Genomic DNA, 18,904 nt, shown 5'->3' with positions numbered 1-18,904 from the left:
CAGCCTAATGTGTCTGGATAAACAAGCTAATGTCCTTCCAGTCAGCGCTCAGTGACATTCATTTTTAAACTGCTTGTCCTTTGTTCTCTCCTCACTCGACTTCATCCCTCCATTTCCTGTTTTTAACACCTCCCTTGTCCTTAAATTCTCCTGTCTGCTGCTCACAGAGGGGAAGCCTGTTGCCATCGTTCCCCCAGATAAAAGTTGATAAGCTCTTAGCTGATGCTGTCAACCCTGTGAGGAGGGAACGCCAAATCCCACACAGCTGAGTTAACACTTCAAACAAAACTAACTTAGGATACAGAGGAGGCCAGGGACAGTGCTAGCCAAAGTTAACAAAGTCACAGAGGAGATCCTGGATACATATACATATATATATATATGTATATATATACCTGTATATGTAAACGCAAATGGCAAGGCTTTTGCAGTTGTAAGTGCAAGAAGATAGATTTGATGCTTATTGCCAACCTTTTTAATGTGCAAACACCACTGGTTGTGAGGCAGGAAGAACTGCGGCGGCTTGTAGCTGAGGCATTGGGTGAGAGGGGACTGTTGGCGGATGTGGCAGTTGTGAATGGGGCAGGCATAGCTGATGTGGAGCCACTAGGTCCTGTACCTACTTCTTCCACTAGTTCTCCTCTAACCACTTCTATAGCTCCTCCCAGTCCTGCGGTGGGGGATGTCAGCTGAGGAACTCCAGCTGATGCTCCGCATTAAGGAAGTGGAGCTGAGAAATTGGGAGCTGGAAGTGGAAGCGATGCATCTTAGGGTGAAGGCGTTAGAGCTGGAACGCCAGCCTAGTAGCTCCATCCTACCACCGCTCACACCGTGATGTCATTACAGATCCAACAAGAAGCAAACCTCAGCTCACTCTTTGGGCAGTATGGATGTAGGCAGTAGCATATACATACAATTTTGTATATACATACATCATTCCCTATATTCTTTTATGTTGTCAATACAAACAATGGCAGTAAGAAACAATGTTTTCAAAAGCTTTATTATCACGGTGACCTTGAGATGAATCTATTGACCTTGAAGGAGGTTAGAGGTCAAATGTAACATGATATTTTAAATCTTTATATAAGGTACTTTCTATATGTTAACAATACACACCATACTTGTAAGAATTATAGTTTCTAACTTATGAGGCTTTTTGTCAATTTTTGGCAAATAAATCATTAAATTGACCTTAAAGACCTTGGTGGATATAAGATTGTTAACATTACCCGACTCTACACCACTACAAAGTTTGCATTCATTCAAATTCATTAAAAACTTTACGAGCTATCATGTTTACACACAGAATGACACGCATGCACAGAAATGCTACCAAAAACATGATACAACATGTTTTTGCTACCAAAAACATGTTGTATGACCAAAAAAACTTGGTCAAGGTAACAAATCCAGTGAAATCGGTTAATTTGTCCTTGCAAAAGTTTTGCATCATCACTGTCAGCAGTTTAATATTAGACCAGTATTACACACTGTAAACATTATTGCCAAATTTAATCGTGTTTACTGATTTAAGCTTGTCATGCTCAACTTGACAGCTGTAAAGAGAAGAGTGGGGAATTATATAACTTAAATTTTGTTACAAGTTGCGCCTCTTCTCAAAGTATCACCTCAAAAACCTAAAAGGTCCACAGATGTATACAGTAGATTTAAACCTGCAGGTCCTGGATTGGCCAGTTGAGTCTGGCGCCGCAAGCAGCTCAGTCCCATAGACACTTGTTGAAATGCCACATTTTACAGCATTAAAAGGGATGTTTACTGCCTGATATCAGTTTTAGTCTCTATGAAGAGACCTCAGATAATATGAATCACTGAACCGGCCCTTTCAGTATTGCAGTATGGCCCGTTGTGTGGTACAGACCACCCAAGAAATTTGTTTTCAGCCTCCCCTCAACCCTAGATTACATGGATGGATGAGCTTGGTGAACTGATTAAGGCTCTGAGGGAACACATGAGTGTTGACTGATGTGTTTCATGGAGCGTTGCAGTGAGATGTCGCCACACTCACATTTTCCAGACCATAGAGTGAATGTACCTGGCTTCAGAACTATTCAGCAGGCGTGGATGTTAATCTGAGCAGTAATGAGAAATCTTTTTGTATTTGTGGTGGTGTAATCCCAGACTGCAAAGAAATGTTTCTGCAGCCTGAATATTAAACTGCCAGCTGCTGGAATGCATCCATATTACTGGCCAAGGGAATTCGTCATTGCTGTTGCTATTTTGAGTCTAGTTTGAATCAGCACACTGTTTGGATCCCTCCATCATCTGAGAAAGAGGTCACCAAGATAACAGTGGATGATGAATGGATCCTGACCACCCCTTACTAGGCATGCAGATGAATGCTTTCTCTAACATCTGCTTCAGCTTGTAATTGAACTCCCCTTTGAAACATTTTTCAAATCTTTCTATTTTTTGTGATATTGTATTCATTTATTTCATCATTTTTCATGTCTGTAACGGTCATTTGTTACAGCAGTAACAGTTACTTAACACTAAGCAGAGCTATTAATGTTTGTATGTTGCACACCTGAAGTTTATGTATGCAACTTTCTAACCAAGCTAAGTGCTAATGCTAAACTAACACCAAGCTGGAAAATGAGGACAACAGAAACCAGTGGTGTCATGTTGGCTACGTCCATCTTTTATGTACAGGGTTGTGGAGACCTTCTAAAGAGTCAGCTGTGCATTTTCTCTTATTAATATCACAGCTGATTATAGATGAACCTTGCTAACCAAACTAGCTAGCTCTTGATTTAGTGCAAAACTCCTCAGATGGTATGACAACATCCAGGCATCAATACGGGAGTAGCTTATGGGTATGGATATTAATAAACCTATTTGTGAGGTCATATTCCTATATGTATTTATGATATACAGCTTATGGCTTAAATAGCATCATAAACATCTTACTTTTGATCCTGTAAATGAAAATGTCATGCCAACAGTATTTCTGCTAAAAAAAAAAAAAAGAGAGACTTATTCTGCCACACGGTAGATTTAAAAAAAACAAAAAAACTTTTATTCAAATAGTAATCTATTTCCCCATGACAGCTCCTTTCCATCTGTCTTCTTAGAAAAGTAGGTAGCTTGTCTCAGTTAGAACAATCCTATATCATAAGGCACTGGTATTCATTCCATCCACGTTGACTGGGACTGATTCACAGCTGGGATGTCTATCAACCAGGTGAGAGTAGCTGTCCATGCAATGGACAATGCAGTCCACGTAACAGATGCAAGCGTTGAATATCAGCATCCTTTCTGCCTGTGCTTATGGCTGGGGTGTGTAGCGCAGGTACTTCTTGCCAGAGGGGAGGTCTTTGGTGTAGACGCCAGCTGGGAACAAAGAGGCGGCCTCTTCTTCAGACATACTCGGGGGAACCATCACGCAGTTTCCAGGCTGGAGGAAGAGACACATTGCAAAAAGTCTGCTGGTCAACACAGCAGCTGCTGAGGTCCTGTAGCTATTATCTGTGCCTTCAGCTGCTGTAATAACTGGCAGCAACTGAGGTCACTTTCAAATGCATGGCATACCTTCCAGTCGGCAGGTGTGGCTACTCGCTTCCCTGCTGTGAGCTGGAGCGAGTCCACCACTCTCAAGATCTCATCAAAATTGCGTCCTGTGGTGGCTGGGTAAAGCAGGGACAGCTTTAACTTCTTGTCAGGACCAATAATAAACACCTACATGGGCGGAAAAAAAGGTGAGAGTTTGCCAGTGAGAGGGATAACAACCTTCACAGGAATGAGCAGAGATGGGGCACCAATTCTAAAAACAAATGTGTGTTCATGTTCTCACACAGCGGGCAGTAAGGGGCATGCCATCTTTGTCCTTCTCATCTGGGTCCAGCATGCCCAGGGCGACTGCCAGCTCCCGATTGCTGTCCGCTATGATGGGAAAGGGCAGCGAGCAGCAGGCAGACTCCTCACAGTTGTAGGCCACGATGTCCTAGTCACACACAAGAAGAGATGGAAGCCCTCCATTAGATATTCAAAGCAAGTGTGAGTGGTGCAACACTGATTGAGCTTTGTCATATATACACTGCTACTCAGATTTCAGTGTAGATTTCTGGGATGTCAGGAAATAATCCCCCGCATTATTTAGGTCACAATCATATAGACTGTGGAGTCCTGGCCTGACGAGTTAGCTTTTCTGTGTTGTGCCATCCGACTTCGCCAGAGGTTGTTTGGTTTCCCCGATGTATAACTGGAACTGATCACAGCCACAGAAACAGCAATTCAAAACAACAATATTGCAGACGTGGAAGCAGAGCAACTACGGACAAACGTTTTGGCCGGTCTCAGCAATGCAAAGCCCCCACCATCCAACATCAGCATGGAGGAGAGGAAGGCACTCACATCACTTAGTAATGACAACAACATTATTATCCTTCCGGCAGACAAGGGTAGGTGCACTGTTTTGCTAAACCAGAAAGCCTATCATGAGTAAATTTTATCACTGCTCAGTGTTACACCCACCAACAGAAGTACAGCACTATCGAGAAAGAAGCTCTTTCTCTTTTGCTTGCACTGCAACATTTTGAGGTAGATGTCTGTGAATGTTCTCAGTCATCCAGATCATCGTAGTCTAAGGAGCTTGGAAAGAAAAGCATCTGGACTTCTTTAGGTTGCTTGAAGACGTTTCACCTCTCATCCGAGAAGCTTCTTCAGTTCTAGGGTCAAATGGTGGAGAGTCCCAGATTTAAACTCTGTGGGAGTATCCCCCCAAAGAGGGACAAAAGGACCCCCTGATGATCCTCTGCCTAATCACATGAGCCAAGGTGTGAAAACCTTGCAAAGATTAATAACATAAGAATGAATTTTTCTCATTCAGCATCTGTTATGTCTATCTCTACCTCATCACGCCCTGTCATTTTGGATACTTTCTCTCCTGTTTCACTACCTGAGCTGGTAAAACTAGTGAATTCAGTGAAAGCATCCTCTTGTCCACTTGACATTGTACCTGCATCATTATTCAAGAATGTCTTCCAGGTTATCAGTCCATCTGTGCTCACTCTAATCAACTCTTCACTGGCGTCTGGTATAGTTCCGGTTTATTTTAAAAATGCTGCTATTTTCCCACTTTTAAAACAACCTCAGCTAGACCCCTCTCTTTGGAGCAGCTACAGACCCATCTCCAAAGTACCGTTAATTGCTAAGCTTCTAGAAAAGGTTGTGGCTAAGCAACTTATAGCGGCTCTAGACAAACATAGCATTTTTGATAAGTTTCAGTCCGGCTTTTGTAGAGCTCACTCCACAGAAACAGCCCTTCTTAGGGTCTCAAGTGACATTTTGATGAATAATGATGCAGGAAAATGCTCTGTCCTACTTATGTTGGACCTAACATCGGCTTTTGACACTGTTGACCACCACATCCTCCTCGAAAGGCTTAAACATTGGGTTGGTGTGTCGGGTACTGCCTTGGAGTGGTTCTCCTCATATCTACATAACCGATCTTTTTCTGTGGTGGTCCTCGATTTTAGGTCATTTTCTACCTCCCTTACTTGTGGTGTCCCTCAGGATTCGGTTTTGGGGCCTTTATTGTTCTTAATATATCTTCTCCCCCTCCAGCATAGAATGGGCTCTTTTGAGGACATTTCTTATCACTGTTATGCTGATGATATTCAGTTGTACATCTCTTTTAAGCCCCAGGATTTATCTAAGCTGCAGCTTTTAAATGACTGCTTAGATTCTATCAAATGTTGGATGGCTGTAAATTTCCTCCAACTCAACGAGGGGAAAACTGAAGTCCTCATATGTGCTCCGGACAGATTTGTATCCCAGATAGTGAAAGCCCTTCGTCCTCTTTCTGTGTATGTTAAATCCTCTATCAGGAATTTAGGTGTCACTTTTGACTCGACTTTTACATTGGATGGGCATGTGAAATCTCTGGTTCGGTCTTGTTTTTATCATTTAAGAAATGTGGCTAAGTTAAGACACCATTGCTATTTCAGCTACACTGGCTTCCTGTTGAATTTAGAGTACATTTTAAGATCCTGGTCTTGACATTTAGAGCCTTGCATGGACTGGCACCTCCCTACATCTCCGATCTGCTACAGCCCTATGTCCCTAGCAGGTCCCTGAGGTCATCTTATCAGGGCTTACTTGCTATAAAGCAGACTAAAATGAGAACTAAGGGTGACAGAGGTTTTGCCACCGTGGCCCCGAGACTGTGGAACTCTCTCCCTCACACATTAAGAACTGTGGACTCGGTAGTTGTTTTTAAAAAACAACTCAAAACTCACCTTTTTAAAACTGTTTTTGGTTAAATTTCTGCCTGTTTTATATTGTCTGTTTTTACCCTTTTATTATTTGTTATCTTATGTGCAGCACTTTGTGATTCTGTCTAGAAAGGTGCTATATAAATAAAATTTTATTTATTTTTATTATTTATTTATTTAAAACGGGTGTGGGTCACAATCAGCCAGGGATTCGGGTGAGCTCATTGTGAAACATAGCCCCTCCCTATCATGTGATTTCCTGAGGTCAGATGGCCCAGGGTGTGACTGGGCATTGAGGTATATGTCGGTTCTAGTTCAGCACCTGTCATTGTTTACATCGATCACAACCCCCTTGTGTTTTTGACTAGGATGCAAAATTCTAACCAGAGGCTCATGAGATCGTCCCTCCTAGTACAGGATTTTAATTTGGAGATCCATCACAAAAAAGGAACCGAGAATGTGATAGCAGGTGCACTGTCGCGTGGTTTTCTCCACTCCTAAGTGCCAAACATCTGTACAGGAGATGTTTGGTCTTGGGAAGGGGGTTGTTGTGCTGTGTCTTTAAGACTCTACAGGTCCTTCCTGATTGGAGAGCTGGTGGCAGCTGATTGGTCCCCTCGTCAGGTGGCTGTTTTTAAAAATACCCCTGCCCAGCAGTTGAGCGGCAGCGACTGACAGCAGCAGACCTGACCCTGGCTTCCAAACCTTGTGCTATTCGTGTGTGGTTCCTCAGATTTATTGAGCTTTGTATATAGTGTGTAAATTAGTCTTCACTTGTAAATAGTACATTGTAAATAGTAGGGATGGGTACCAGTATCTGGTGCCATTATGGTACCGGTTCTGACATAAACGGTAATAACCAGACCGGAAGGCAGCGCACATTTCGGTGCTTTTTTTTCCTGAGATGTCATACACTTTGGATTCTAGCCAATCATTTTACCTTTCCAAGGATAGTAGGCGGGCCCAAGTACGTACGTTCTTTTAGAGCAGAGCAGTGTTGCCAACTTAGCGACTTTGTCGCTATATTTAGCGAGTTTTCAGACCCCCTTAGCGACTTTTTTTCTAAAAAGCGACTAGCGACAAATCTGGCGACTTTTTCTGGTGTTATTGGAGATTTATTTATGACGACTTTTTGACGTGAAAGCGGGTATCGCTTTTACTCTCAACAAGCAGCGGGTGCTGCCGTGGGCACCTCGCCCGTACCAAAGCGCTCACAGGCGGAGGATAGTCCTCCCCCAGCTGCTATCAGGGCAGACTATGTTCACACCTATGCGTCCGAACTGCAAATGAATCGCGCATGAGCGAAGCCGCTGCTCCCGCACTGACTGTAACGCAGTCAGTTCTTCTTTTACTGTTATGCTGTTTTGTGGATCACGAGGTTTAAAACTACTTATAAACACACACTCACACAAAGTAACTCCACCAGAGTGCCTATTTCGGGTCTTTTTTGCCGGTCCAAGCCCGGATAAAGGAGCAGGGTTGGAATTCTGACTTTAAAAAAAACAATAATTGCTAAAAGAAATTTAATTTGTAGTTCTAAATAAACTAAATGCATTTAGGATGTTTTTACTCACTTTATGTCTCTTCCACGATGTAATTGCTAAAATAAATTTAATTTGTAGTTCTAAATAAATTCTAAATGCATTTAGGACGTTTTTTTTATCTCTTTATGTCTCTTCCACAATGTTATTTCTCTCTCCAACAACGTAGGTTACAATTATATTAGCATGACCAATTATGCAAATTAGGCGATGATGTCATTTAGCGACTTCTGGCGACTTTTAGGACAGCCAATAGCGATTTTCCTTACTGAGGAGTTGGCAACACTGGAGCAGAGCTACAGATTAAAAATGCTCAAGGCGAAGCGGTCAAAAGTCTGGCTGTACTTCACCGCAAAAGATGCAAACTCAGCAGCCTGCAACAAGTGCTTTAAGGTGATACTGTGCAAAGGAGGTAACACCTCGAATCTGATGAAACCCCTGGCACGCATAGCGTTTTTTTAAAAGCTGAGAAATGCACCGTATTTGATAGCTTGCTGCAAGACCTCTGAGCACATCTACTGCGGGTGTGGTGCAGTGTTGCCAACTCCTCAGTAAGGAAAATCGCTATTGGTTGTCCTAAAAGTCGGTAGAAGTCTCTAAATGACGTCATCACCTAATTTGCATAATTGGTCATGCTAATATAATTGTAACCTATGTTGTTGGAGAGAGAAATAACATCGTGGAAGAGACATAAAGTGAGTAAAAAACGTCCTAAATGCATTTAGAGGTTATTTAGAACTACAAATTAAATTTCTTTTCTTTTGTTTTTTTTTAATGTCACAATTCCAACCCTGCTCCTTCACCCCGGCTTGGACCGGCAAAAGTGATCCGAAATAGGCACTCTGGTGGAGTGACTTTGTGTGTGTGTGTTTATAAGTAGTTTTAAACCTTGTGATCCACAAAACAGCATAAGAGTAAAAGAGTAAAAGAAGAACTGACTGTGTTACAGCACCCGCTGCTTGTTGAGAGTTAAAGCGATACGCGCTTTCACGTCTTTTTTTAGCGACTTTTTTAAGAAAACAAGTCGCTAGGGGGTCTGAAAACTCGCTAAATATAGCGACAAAGTCGCTAAGTTGGCAACACTGGTGTGATGCCTGTTATCGGACCTGGAGTTAGCAACATCCCCCAAGAACCCGAAGAGGAGAGTCCTGGCCCCTAGCCCTGCCAGTGTAGCAGAAATGATGACGGATGATGATGTCAGCAGCAGCCGTTCTTCTCTGCGTGAGTAGCTTAATGTTGTTCGTGTGTAATTTACGTTGAGTACGCTAACCACATTATTACATTAATGCACGTAAGGTGAACTATCAAACACCGTCGTAGTTACATGCGGCTGCCTTCTTGTTTGATAGAGTGATACCATATATGCCCTATAGCTGCAGAAAAGGCTAACATTGTTATCCTTTTACAAAAAAAAAACAGCTAAACAGGAGAGGTTTTAGGACAAAGTTTGTGTTTTCCATTGTTCTGTGTATGGTTTTGGGGACCAGGGCGGGGTCACTTCCTTTTTAACCCTAATGCTACGTTCCTGTACCCCTAGACTGGGGCCAGGGGCGGATCTAGAAGGGTGGCATGGGGTGGCAACTGCCACCCTAAAATGATCCCTTGCCACCCCAAGTGCCACCCCAGTTTTGCATATGACAGTGTTGTTTATTAAAATAAGATAGCATTAACAGTTTGAGCGTAGTTACAGTCAACAGTGAATATAAATGCTAAAACTGAATATATTGCATAGTGTTCCCCCCCTCTACCATTAACAAATGGTTCAGCCCATTGCAGGACCGGCTTTTTTCTTGTTATCAGTAGCAAGTGATGTTTATGATTGTGCCAGAGCACATTTTGAACAACACCATGGGAATTTCGGATTTTACACAGGTGGTTGGATGTTACACTGTGGAAATGGAAGGAAGGTGAGTGTTATTAAACCTCTGTGGTCCACGGACACGCTGCACCTGCAAATCACATGACTAACAAGCTGCAGCCACGCTGAGTCTCTATTTCAGCCCACATTGAAAGTTCGGACTTCAAAGTTTTTAAATTTTAATTACAGGCCAGTAAATCCAGAGTTATGATAATATATAATCATGCTTTTTCTAAATACTGTCGTCACATTTTTTGTGTGTGTGTGTTTTAAGCGTTTTCTAAGGACAGCGCGAAAACAGTAAAGGAAAAGAAGCCACCGCTTTCCTATCGGTGTAAAAATGTACCATGTCAACCAATTTTTAAAAAAGTCAACACGTGGGATTTGGTTGTTTAGGGAGGGAGAGTTTTAGAGTGACGGTAACGGCAGCGAGACAGAGCGAGCAGAGAGAGAGAGAGAGAGAGAGAGAGAGAGAGCGAGAGAGTTTTTAGATGTGGGAGATTTGTGACGTTTAGTGTGGAGTGTACAGTTAGTGTGTTGTGTTGTCTTGTGTAGTTGTTCTGTTGTGTAGTCGTTTTGTTTTGTGTGTCAGTGAGGGCACTAATGAATGTCACAAAGGCACATTTGCAACGTAAACACTGTCACTAAGCAGAAAACCAGCGGTGATACACCTCCTGTTGTCAGGCCTGCAGGTTAGTCCCTGTGCTGCTCTCCTCTGTCTTTTGGTGGACAAACTTTTTTTTTACTGGCACACATCATTTGTGGGGCATCTTATTGCGACACCTGATTGTTCTCTCACTTTAGTTTTAGTAATATTTTTAAATGGTTGTACAAAATGAAAGAAACGGCAGGTGTATTGGCTGCATTTTTAGATAAATAGTTGTATATGTTTACAAAATGTACAATTTATATTTGCATTTCAAGTTAAAAAATTTACTCAACATGCCTGTGGGTTTTTTTTTTATAGTAAAAAATACTACTAGGATTTTAAGTTCTTTGTGTGATTTCAGATCAGTAATACTAATGCAGTATGTCAGTGAAAAAAACAACTAAATTCAGTTGAGCTGAAAAGAATGATCCCAAACAAGGCAAGAGGAAAAAAAAAAATGAAACAATTTGAGGGTGAAATACAAACGTAAACTCAAAAGGAGTCAAAAATGGGCAGTTGTAATTCAGACCTCAGTGGGTTAATCCAACAAATCATGAAAAATTAGGTTTAAATTTTTGTTCATGACAGTGCAGATTTCTGACATTTTGTGATTGATTTCTAACAAAAAACAGTGTGAAACTTAGACTTGTGTTTGTAAATGAACCGCCCCATGTTGTGTACCTTTCTGGGTTTTATACTTATTGGGCTACATATTTATTTATTATACAGGCTATACAGTACATAACATCAAAACTGTTTTATGTAACTAAAGTGTGTAATTATGTGGGCTACAGACAATAATTAAGTTATAGACTATATTTATATGAAAAACGTGTATACTTACTGCATTTGAATCATTTTAACCATATGTAACCACCTGCATGTGTTTGGGAAAAAAAGGCTTTGATTTTGCCACCCCATTTGATTTCTTTGCCACCCTCATGCCACCCTAAAAACATTTCTCTAGATCCGCCCCTGACTGGGGCGTAACATACCGAAGGGAATCTACACCAAGTCTGTATGGTTTACCTTAGATGCATAAACAGGGTGCACCTTTAAGACCGATTGTCTGTATGATCAACTCGATCACCTATAACATCTCAAAGTTTCTGGCTTCGATCCTCAACCAGAGGCAGCTGTGAACACCACATCCAGAACACCTTGGATTTTGTTGAGAAGGTGAGAGACGTCATTATGGAGGCAGAGAGCGCATTGCGCGCAGTGGTATCGAGTAGCGTTTTGGGGCACAGAGGAAGAATAAACCTTCCTGTTGTGAAACTAACATCAGCTCAACGTGTGTCCCTTTTTCTATTCTTTATCACAGCACCACACGTTGTTGAACAGGAAACCAGTTGCCACTCTGGTCATCATCTTAGGGAGGCAACACGACTACATGTGTTTGCTTTTGTAACTGTGGCTTTGTTATCCTACCCTGGAACACCACCAAGTCATTGGTTCAGGTATGTTGACACCTTGAGATGTGCCACAATTCACTGGTCACATTAACTCGGTGGACCAAAACATCAAATTTACCAGGGAGGATAATGATGATGATGATGATGATGATGATAATAATAATAATAATAATGATGGTAATAATAATAATAATAATAATAATGATAATAATAGTAATAATAACAAAAATACATTTTATTTAAGAAAGCGCCTTTCAAAACACTCAAGGACACTGTACACAAGCAATAACAACAACAAACATAAGAATTTACAAAATTATAAGGATAAAACGTAGAGCAAATAAATAAAATAAATTAAAGTAGCAGGATGGAAAAGCTTATGTGGAATAGGCTATTGTGAAAAGGTGAGTTTTGAGTCTGGACTTAAAAAGAGGGAGGGAAGTGATGTTTCTTATCTCAGGAGGAAGGGAGTTCCAAGGTCGGGGGGCAGAGCAGCAGAAAGCCCTGCACCCCATGGTGGCTAGCCAAGGGGAAGGGTCGGAAAGAGAAAGAGAGGAGGAGGATCTGAGACACCGAGAAGGAATGGTGAAAAGGATATGAACAGTGGCAGGTTAGCCTTCTTAGACTGTGAGATTTCCATTAGTAATCGGGGACATTTAAAAGTTGATGTAAACCTACGTATATGGATCAGTATTTAAGGTCTGACTCATCATCCACCGGAGCATAAACTGGGTGTCATCAGGACGCTACAACACAGAGCGAACACGATCCCCACAGACACAGCAGCCAGGGAAGCAGAAGAACATCACATCAAGAAGGCCCTGAGTAAATGTGCGCAGTGGTCTTTGAACAGTGGTTGTTCGTATAATAATCCTATTTTGCCACTGCCACAGGAGTGATGGTTGCTGATTATGTGCCTTGATGTTTTATTGTAGATATTCCACAGACATTATTAATGACTATTATTTCTATTAATCATTGTGATTTACAACTTCAGAGGCAGTATACAGTACTTAACCTTATACTCGGGAAGAGAAGGGATGCTCATTTCACAGCTGGTGCAAAGGCAACATGGTAGACTTTGAAGTGCAATATATATTTTTTAAAAGCACCAAATATTTGAAGCAGGAAGACAGTTTCCCACACTGGTTTTTCAGGCTTTCTTAAAGATATATAGATTGATACTATATTGATCCCACAAGGGAAATGTAGCAGTTGTAACTGATGTTATCAAATTGAGTGCAAGCAGTAAAAAATGTTGGCTGAGATAGTCTCACTTTTAGCCTCTCTAAGCCAAACTCTAAATACACAGTATTAATACACTTCCCATAATCACAAGTCTCGTCCTTCTATAGAGCCTCAATATGGTTCAGACACCTTTCATCTCAGTTTTAAATTAACAGCTTGTGGTCGAAGCTTTATTTGTGTTGCAAATTTTTACGCACACACTATATATATACTCCTACCTATCTATATATATATATATATATATATATATGAGCCAGGCCTGCACAGGCTCAGTGTTCATTGTTCATTTGAGAAACCTGAGATTTTAATAGGAGTGAGGTTTTGAGTGAACCTAGAAGGATTCATTTATTTCAGCATGTTGTTGGAAAATCCTAAATACCCACATAGATTTAGCCCGGCATTAGTCCAGATATCTAGATGTCATTTGCCTTGCAAATCTCTTGTGGCTTGTTTAAAGAACGATGCTCAGCTGGGAAGTCAGAATGCTGAAATATCACCAAGCTTAGAGCACGGTTCACCAGCTAGTACCGACTTCCTGCTTTCTTTGTGTTTTCCAATACTTCTAAATACTTAAATGTGTGCAGCAAATAAATAAATAAAATGTAGTAACAACACCTTGGCCCAGCCGTGGTGATCCTCCAGGAAGTCCACTGATAGGGCGATCAATTTAACGTTGCGTTTACTGAACTCACAGCTGAGTCTGGCAGCTCGGCCCAGCTCTGTGGTGCACACAGGAGTGTAGTCTCTGGGGTGGGAGAACAGGATTCCCCATCTGAAATGAGTCAGATTTACCATCATGCTGAGGCCTCTCAGAAAAAAACGAGGCCTCATCCTGACCCAGTTTCCTCTCAGCAGTCTGCATTTCTTGATATTGTGTGTGTTACTGCTTGTTTCTGGGTTTCACAAAAGGACAACAGGATGTGAAACGAGTGTAGCAAATATGTTAAAAATGATGGCAAAGTTGTTTTTTCTCCACCTTGAGGTCAGCGGTCTGCACATAATCACTTTCACTGAGCTCAAAGGAGTTTTTTTCTCAGGTTTGACCTCAATTTCATTCGTTCAGCTTACAGGTGCTCTCAATATCAGAAGACTCACTGTCTCACAAAAAGATCTGATTACTGATAGATGCACTAAGAGGTAAAGTGTTATTTTTAGACACACTTAACTGAGATCGCACTTAGACCACAATACCGTCATTACAGGTACAGTATGCAGATTTTAAAAATGCCACATGCAGTATTTTAAAGCAGAAGTGAAAAACCATGACAGGAACTACATCCCGCCCTCTCTCCCCGCTCTTAAGCGAATTCTCAATAAGTCTGTAAACCTGCAGCGTAAAAAATAAAAAGTCACAAAGTCTACTCACGAATCACCAAGAAATTCGTGGAGTTTAATTGTGCCAGTGGTGGTCTCTGCCTCGAAATCAGGAAACACGTCTCCGAGCAGCAGCCCCGGCATGCTGTGGCCGTGGAAGTGTTTAGTCCGGTGTGCAGTAGCTCTGGTGACAGCAGGTAGCGCAAAATAAAGAAGAGGCGGAAACCACGCACGCACTGCGACAGCATGATAAACCCAATTTAGGTTCATAAAAAGCGCTGCGCTCTGAGCCTTTAGCGTAGTTGTGACACATTTTGCGCTCAGACCGGTGCCGTGAAGAGAATATAGACATTTATTATTATGAAATGTTTATTATGACACAACTAACAAAATAGTCAAACTTTACAGTCAAGGCGGGCCATCTGGTTCACAAGTGATAACGTGTCCGCTGGGTTTCCAAGTTTAAAGAAAAAACCTAAAGCTCAACACCGGACCCGTTTAACGAGCACGGTTTTGTGGATTCATTCTTGTCACATGACAAGAGCGGTCCCGTTCTAAACTGGTACCATTTATCCCCTGTAAACCGGGCAGGATGTTACGAGCTCATCAGGGGCCATAAAGGAGAGCGGATACACGACCTACGGCACTGTCCAACCAAAATGTCCTCACCAGGGTCCAGGCGGAATAGTTACCGTGGAGCTGCGTGTGGAAGCCGGGCAACGTTTGAATACCAAGTCCGTCGCCGGAGCTCCAGCTGTTCTTACTTTGCCTCTGGAGCGCAAACCGGAAACTTTTCTGTCAGACTGAGCCAGCCGATATTTACTGTAACGCTCCGGTTTTTGCTGGCGATAGATCTATGGCTGTCCAAACGGCTCGGAGTGTGCGCCTGTGAGGGGTCTGCATGGGGCAGCATACGGCCCTTGGTCCGGCTGGTCGAGTTCTCCGGTCATGTCATCCCGTGGCTCATCGGCACCGTGTACACTCTTCTCCGTGGACGAAGTGTGGAGGAGCAAGAGATCATGCTGAATTTGGCATTGGGTAAGTATCATTACACCATAGTTAGGATTTCTGTCTTTAATGAAACAAAAATATGTTCTGATTTAATAAATAACACACCTAAGTCCACAGCCATCAACAGGCTCGATATTTACAGATTTACAATAAATTTACAATATGTTTACGTATTAATATGTGTGGGTTGATGTAAAGGATTTAATCTAGGATTTGAATTTATACTAATTAATTCTGGGCATTTAACGTTAAGCTGGTGAGCATGGAGGCCTTAAGTGGAAGCAAGAAGTGCTACAAAGTCAACCTGACTTTATTTAGCTGTCCGACGCTCTCGCAGCTTCATATTTATCACCACATTGCCGATAAGCCGGTGCGTTATTATGCACGTTTGTGCCATGGTGACAGTGGAACCCGTGGCATTCATAAGTGGCTCTCATGCTTGGTCAAAACTAGATAATGTTAATAGCTCTTAATGTCCAGAGACCAAAATGAGTCTAACTAAGTGCCAATTAATGCATTAGCAGGAGTGAATGGTGTTTGAGCGAGAAACAACTGCACGACAGCGATGGAAAGTTTTTCGTGGGAGCTGTCTGAGATGTGATGTATTTGCACGTGTAGATTATATTTGTGAACTTGCAGCTTTGAGTTCAAGCGCTGTGCTGGTATACTGTATTGTGTTGTGGTGAAATGCCAGAGCTATTTCTGGCCTATAAAAGCCCAGGATGCCATGGAGATTTGGAAATAGTATATGATGTTAGACCAATCAGATATTGACCGGGTCAAAGACCTTTATCTTTTTTTTCTAGGTCAATAAATTAAGCTGGTTATGCTTTTACTTCAGCCTTGCTCAGTGCCCCAAGGTGTTACATTAAGAGATCAACATGTTTAAAATCTTAACTATTGGTTGATTCAACTGAAATAAAATTCCACTTGACTTCAAAATGGTTAGCAGAGTGCTAACTAAAGCTGCTAACCATGGTTCACTGCAAAATTTGATAAGTGACCTTTACTATAATGAAGATGTTTGAAATACCTAGATCTCAGTTCTCTAAATATCTGAAAGTCCTCATGGACTATCAAAGATGTTCAAATGTAATTTATAAGCTCCTAAAGCTGCTGAGCTCTTTGATAATGTACTTTTGAACTTTGGGCAAGGCCATCAAGTATTTGTATATTCGTTGCTAATTCAGAACCTGTGTTAGGAAGCTTTTTCAAGGGAAACATGGGAAAGTCTGAAATGTGATGATAAAGTGATGGGATAGGATATTTAGGGACATCAAAGGAACTGCAAAGGATGTAAAAGTATTACTTAGCCAATTTAATATCATTAATCATTTTTGTTGGACACAGTGCCGATCATGTAGATTTAGCTCACAAATCTAAATAATCTGCCAGCAATATTAGTGAGAGTAGGGTCATTTACTCCAATTATGATCATGTAATAAATTCCAGAAATATTTTTTCTGGAGTATAAGCATTAAGAAACAAGAATACAAACTGTGATCATGGCAGCAGACTGATTCTTTTTAGAGGATGTTAGGCTGAAGAGGTATCCTTGGTGTGAGAATAGACTGAGAAAATATCAATAGTTGCAGCATTTGGAAAAAAAAAATGTCTTGAAATAATTTGAAAACTGGACAATTATTCAAGAAAGCAGGGAATATGTTTTACTTTTCCTCAGAGGACTCTTGACTTTAGGCCGCGAGGTGTGGAGCGATGCCAGTCGGCTGTTTCTCAGTATAAAAAATATATAAAACCTTAGTTTAGTAATTTTTTTAATTAAAGAAGAAACTCAAACAAAGTCACCATGATTAAATATTTTATATATAAATTCAAGACAACTTTTCCACAGTATTTACATGTTTTTTTTGGGTGAATTCAGTGTTGGTTGCATTCCTGTGCCCCACACACTGCGTGGTTACAGCAACACTGGTACTAATAATCAAACCCTGAAAAGGCAGTCTCAGTTAGCGGGGCAAGCTAACATAGGAAACCACATCATGAATTCACAAGCTAGTCGAAACACAGCCTAACTGAAATAATGATCACAGCACCGATAAAGCTTATGAAGCTAAACATTATCTTTACCACAAGTTTTTCTTTCGCAGAAATGCCCCATACTTGGCAACATCAAGTGCTCAATTAAGCAACTGCGTGCAACTCAGAATGGGGACAGAAAGTACAGCTAACTTAAGCGAGAAAACAAGTGTTTCAAAGCTGGTACAAATTAAGTTCAACACACTAAAGTAAAACTTTTGTTTGTATTTACAGTTTAAATCTATAATTAACGGAAGCTTTAAATAAATGTATAAACAACTGAACAACTTCAGCTGCATTTTTACTCATCTTTTCAGCTATTTAGTTTTTTTTCCTATATATTTTAAGGAAAATGTAAAACTAATACTAATAATAATAATAATAATAATAATACTACTACTACTACTACTACTACTACTACTACTAATAATAATAATAATTATTATTATATTATAATAATAATAATAATAATAATAATAATAATAATAATAATAATTATTATTATTATCATTATTATTATTATACTACTACTACTACTAATACTACTACTACTAATAATAATAATTATAATTATTATTATTATTATTATTGTTATTATTATTATTAATTAATTAATAATAATAATAATAATAATAATAATAATTATTATTATTATTATTATCATTATTATTATTATACTACTACTACTACTAATACTACTACTACTAATAATAATAATTATAATTATTATTATTATTATTGTTATTGTTATTATTATGAACTAATATATATCTAATGCAATATTGTTGTTATTCACATCCTAAACTTTAAAAACTACTCTTTCCTCCCCACAGCTCTGATTTTGGATTTGCTGTTTGTCAGACTTGTGAAGACTCTGGTCAGACGTCGCATGCCCGCCCAGAACCGCTCGGAGATCCTCTCCACCTTCTTCGTGGAGCGCTATTCCTTTCCCTCCGGTCACGCTTCACGGGCGGCCATGTGCGCCCGGTTCTTCCTCGCCCAGCTGGTGGACACAGACTCCATGCGGCTCCTGGTGGTGGGGTGGGCTGCTTTGGTGAGCCTGTCCCGACTGCTGCTTGCAAGACACTATGTGACAGATGTGGGTTTTGGCTTGGCCATGGGCTACTGCCAGTACAGCCTGGTGGAAAGACTGTGGGTGACTTGGAACTGGTTGCAGGACGCGCTGCTCATTGGCCTGGGAGAGAGGCTGAACAGGGCTTACGATGGACTCTGGATGATAGACGGGAAACATTAGGTCAGGTTTAGGTGTGTGTGCATGTAGGGAAATGGATGAACATGAGTGGGTAATTCTGAAATTCCTGATTATTGATGTTATTTTAGGATACTTATATGTTTTTCAAAAATCTGTATCAGCGTTATGTGTTTGTCTTTGTGTTTACTTTTATTTTTAAGTAGAAGTATTAAATGTTTTACCTCCATTAAGCTGCTTGTTTGCACATCACTACTGATAATGCATGGACTTAATTTCACAAGCCTGAAACCAATGTTGAATTTATTTAATTAAATTTTTTATTTTAAAAAATTACATTTTTTTTTGAGTGCGTGTGAATGTTTAAACTGTGGTATAAAAAAAG

The 18,904-nt window shown here is 40.6% G+C and overlaps 2 protein-coding genes across 2 annotated transcripts; one reads left to right on the top strand and one right to left on the bottom strand.

Moving 5' to 3' along the window:
- Window positions 1-119: 119 nt before the first annotated feature.
- LOC116314195 (peroxiredoxin-6) lies at window positions 120-15,050 on the bottom strand. Its single transcript, XM_031732145.2, has 6 exons — window positions 14,954-15,050; window positions 14,314-14,445; window positions 13,563-13,719; window positions 3,815-3,964; window positions 3,553-3,699; window positions 120-3,418 (listed from the first exon to the last, which is right to left on the bottom strand). Exons 2-6 carry the CDS (start codon window positions 14,403-14,405, stop codon window positions 3,290-3,292), a joined length of 675 nt encoding a protein of 224 aa, XP_031588005.1. The 5' UTR covers window positions 14,406-14,445; window positions 14,954-15,050; the 3' UTR covers window positions 120-3,289.
- LOC116314188 (phospholipid phosphatase 6-like) lies at window positions 14,921-18,898 on the top strand. Its single transcript, XM_031732132.2, has 2 exons — window positions 14,921-15,299; window positions 18,143-18,898. Exons 1-2 carry the CDS (start codon window positions 14,921-14,923, stop codon window positions 18,562-18,564), a joined length of 801 nt encoding a protein of 266 aa, XP_031587992.1. The 3' UTR covers window positions 18,565-18,898.
- Window positions 18,899-18,904: the final 6 nt, after the last annotated feature.

The sequence above is a fragment of the Oreochromis aureus genome, linkage group 18, assembly GCF_013358895.1.
Source record: "Oreochromis aureus strain Israel breed Guangdong linkage group 18, ZZ_aureus, whole genome shotgun sequence".
NCBI classification, from domain to species: Eukaryota; Metazoa; Chordata; class Actinopteri; order Cichliformes; family Cichlidae; genus Oreochromis; species Oreochromis aureus.
The sequence above is the reverse complement of the archived record's forward strand: the minus strand, read 5'-3'. Positions and strand labels throughout refer to the sequence as shown.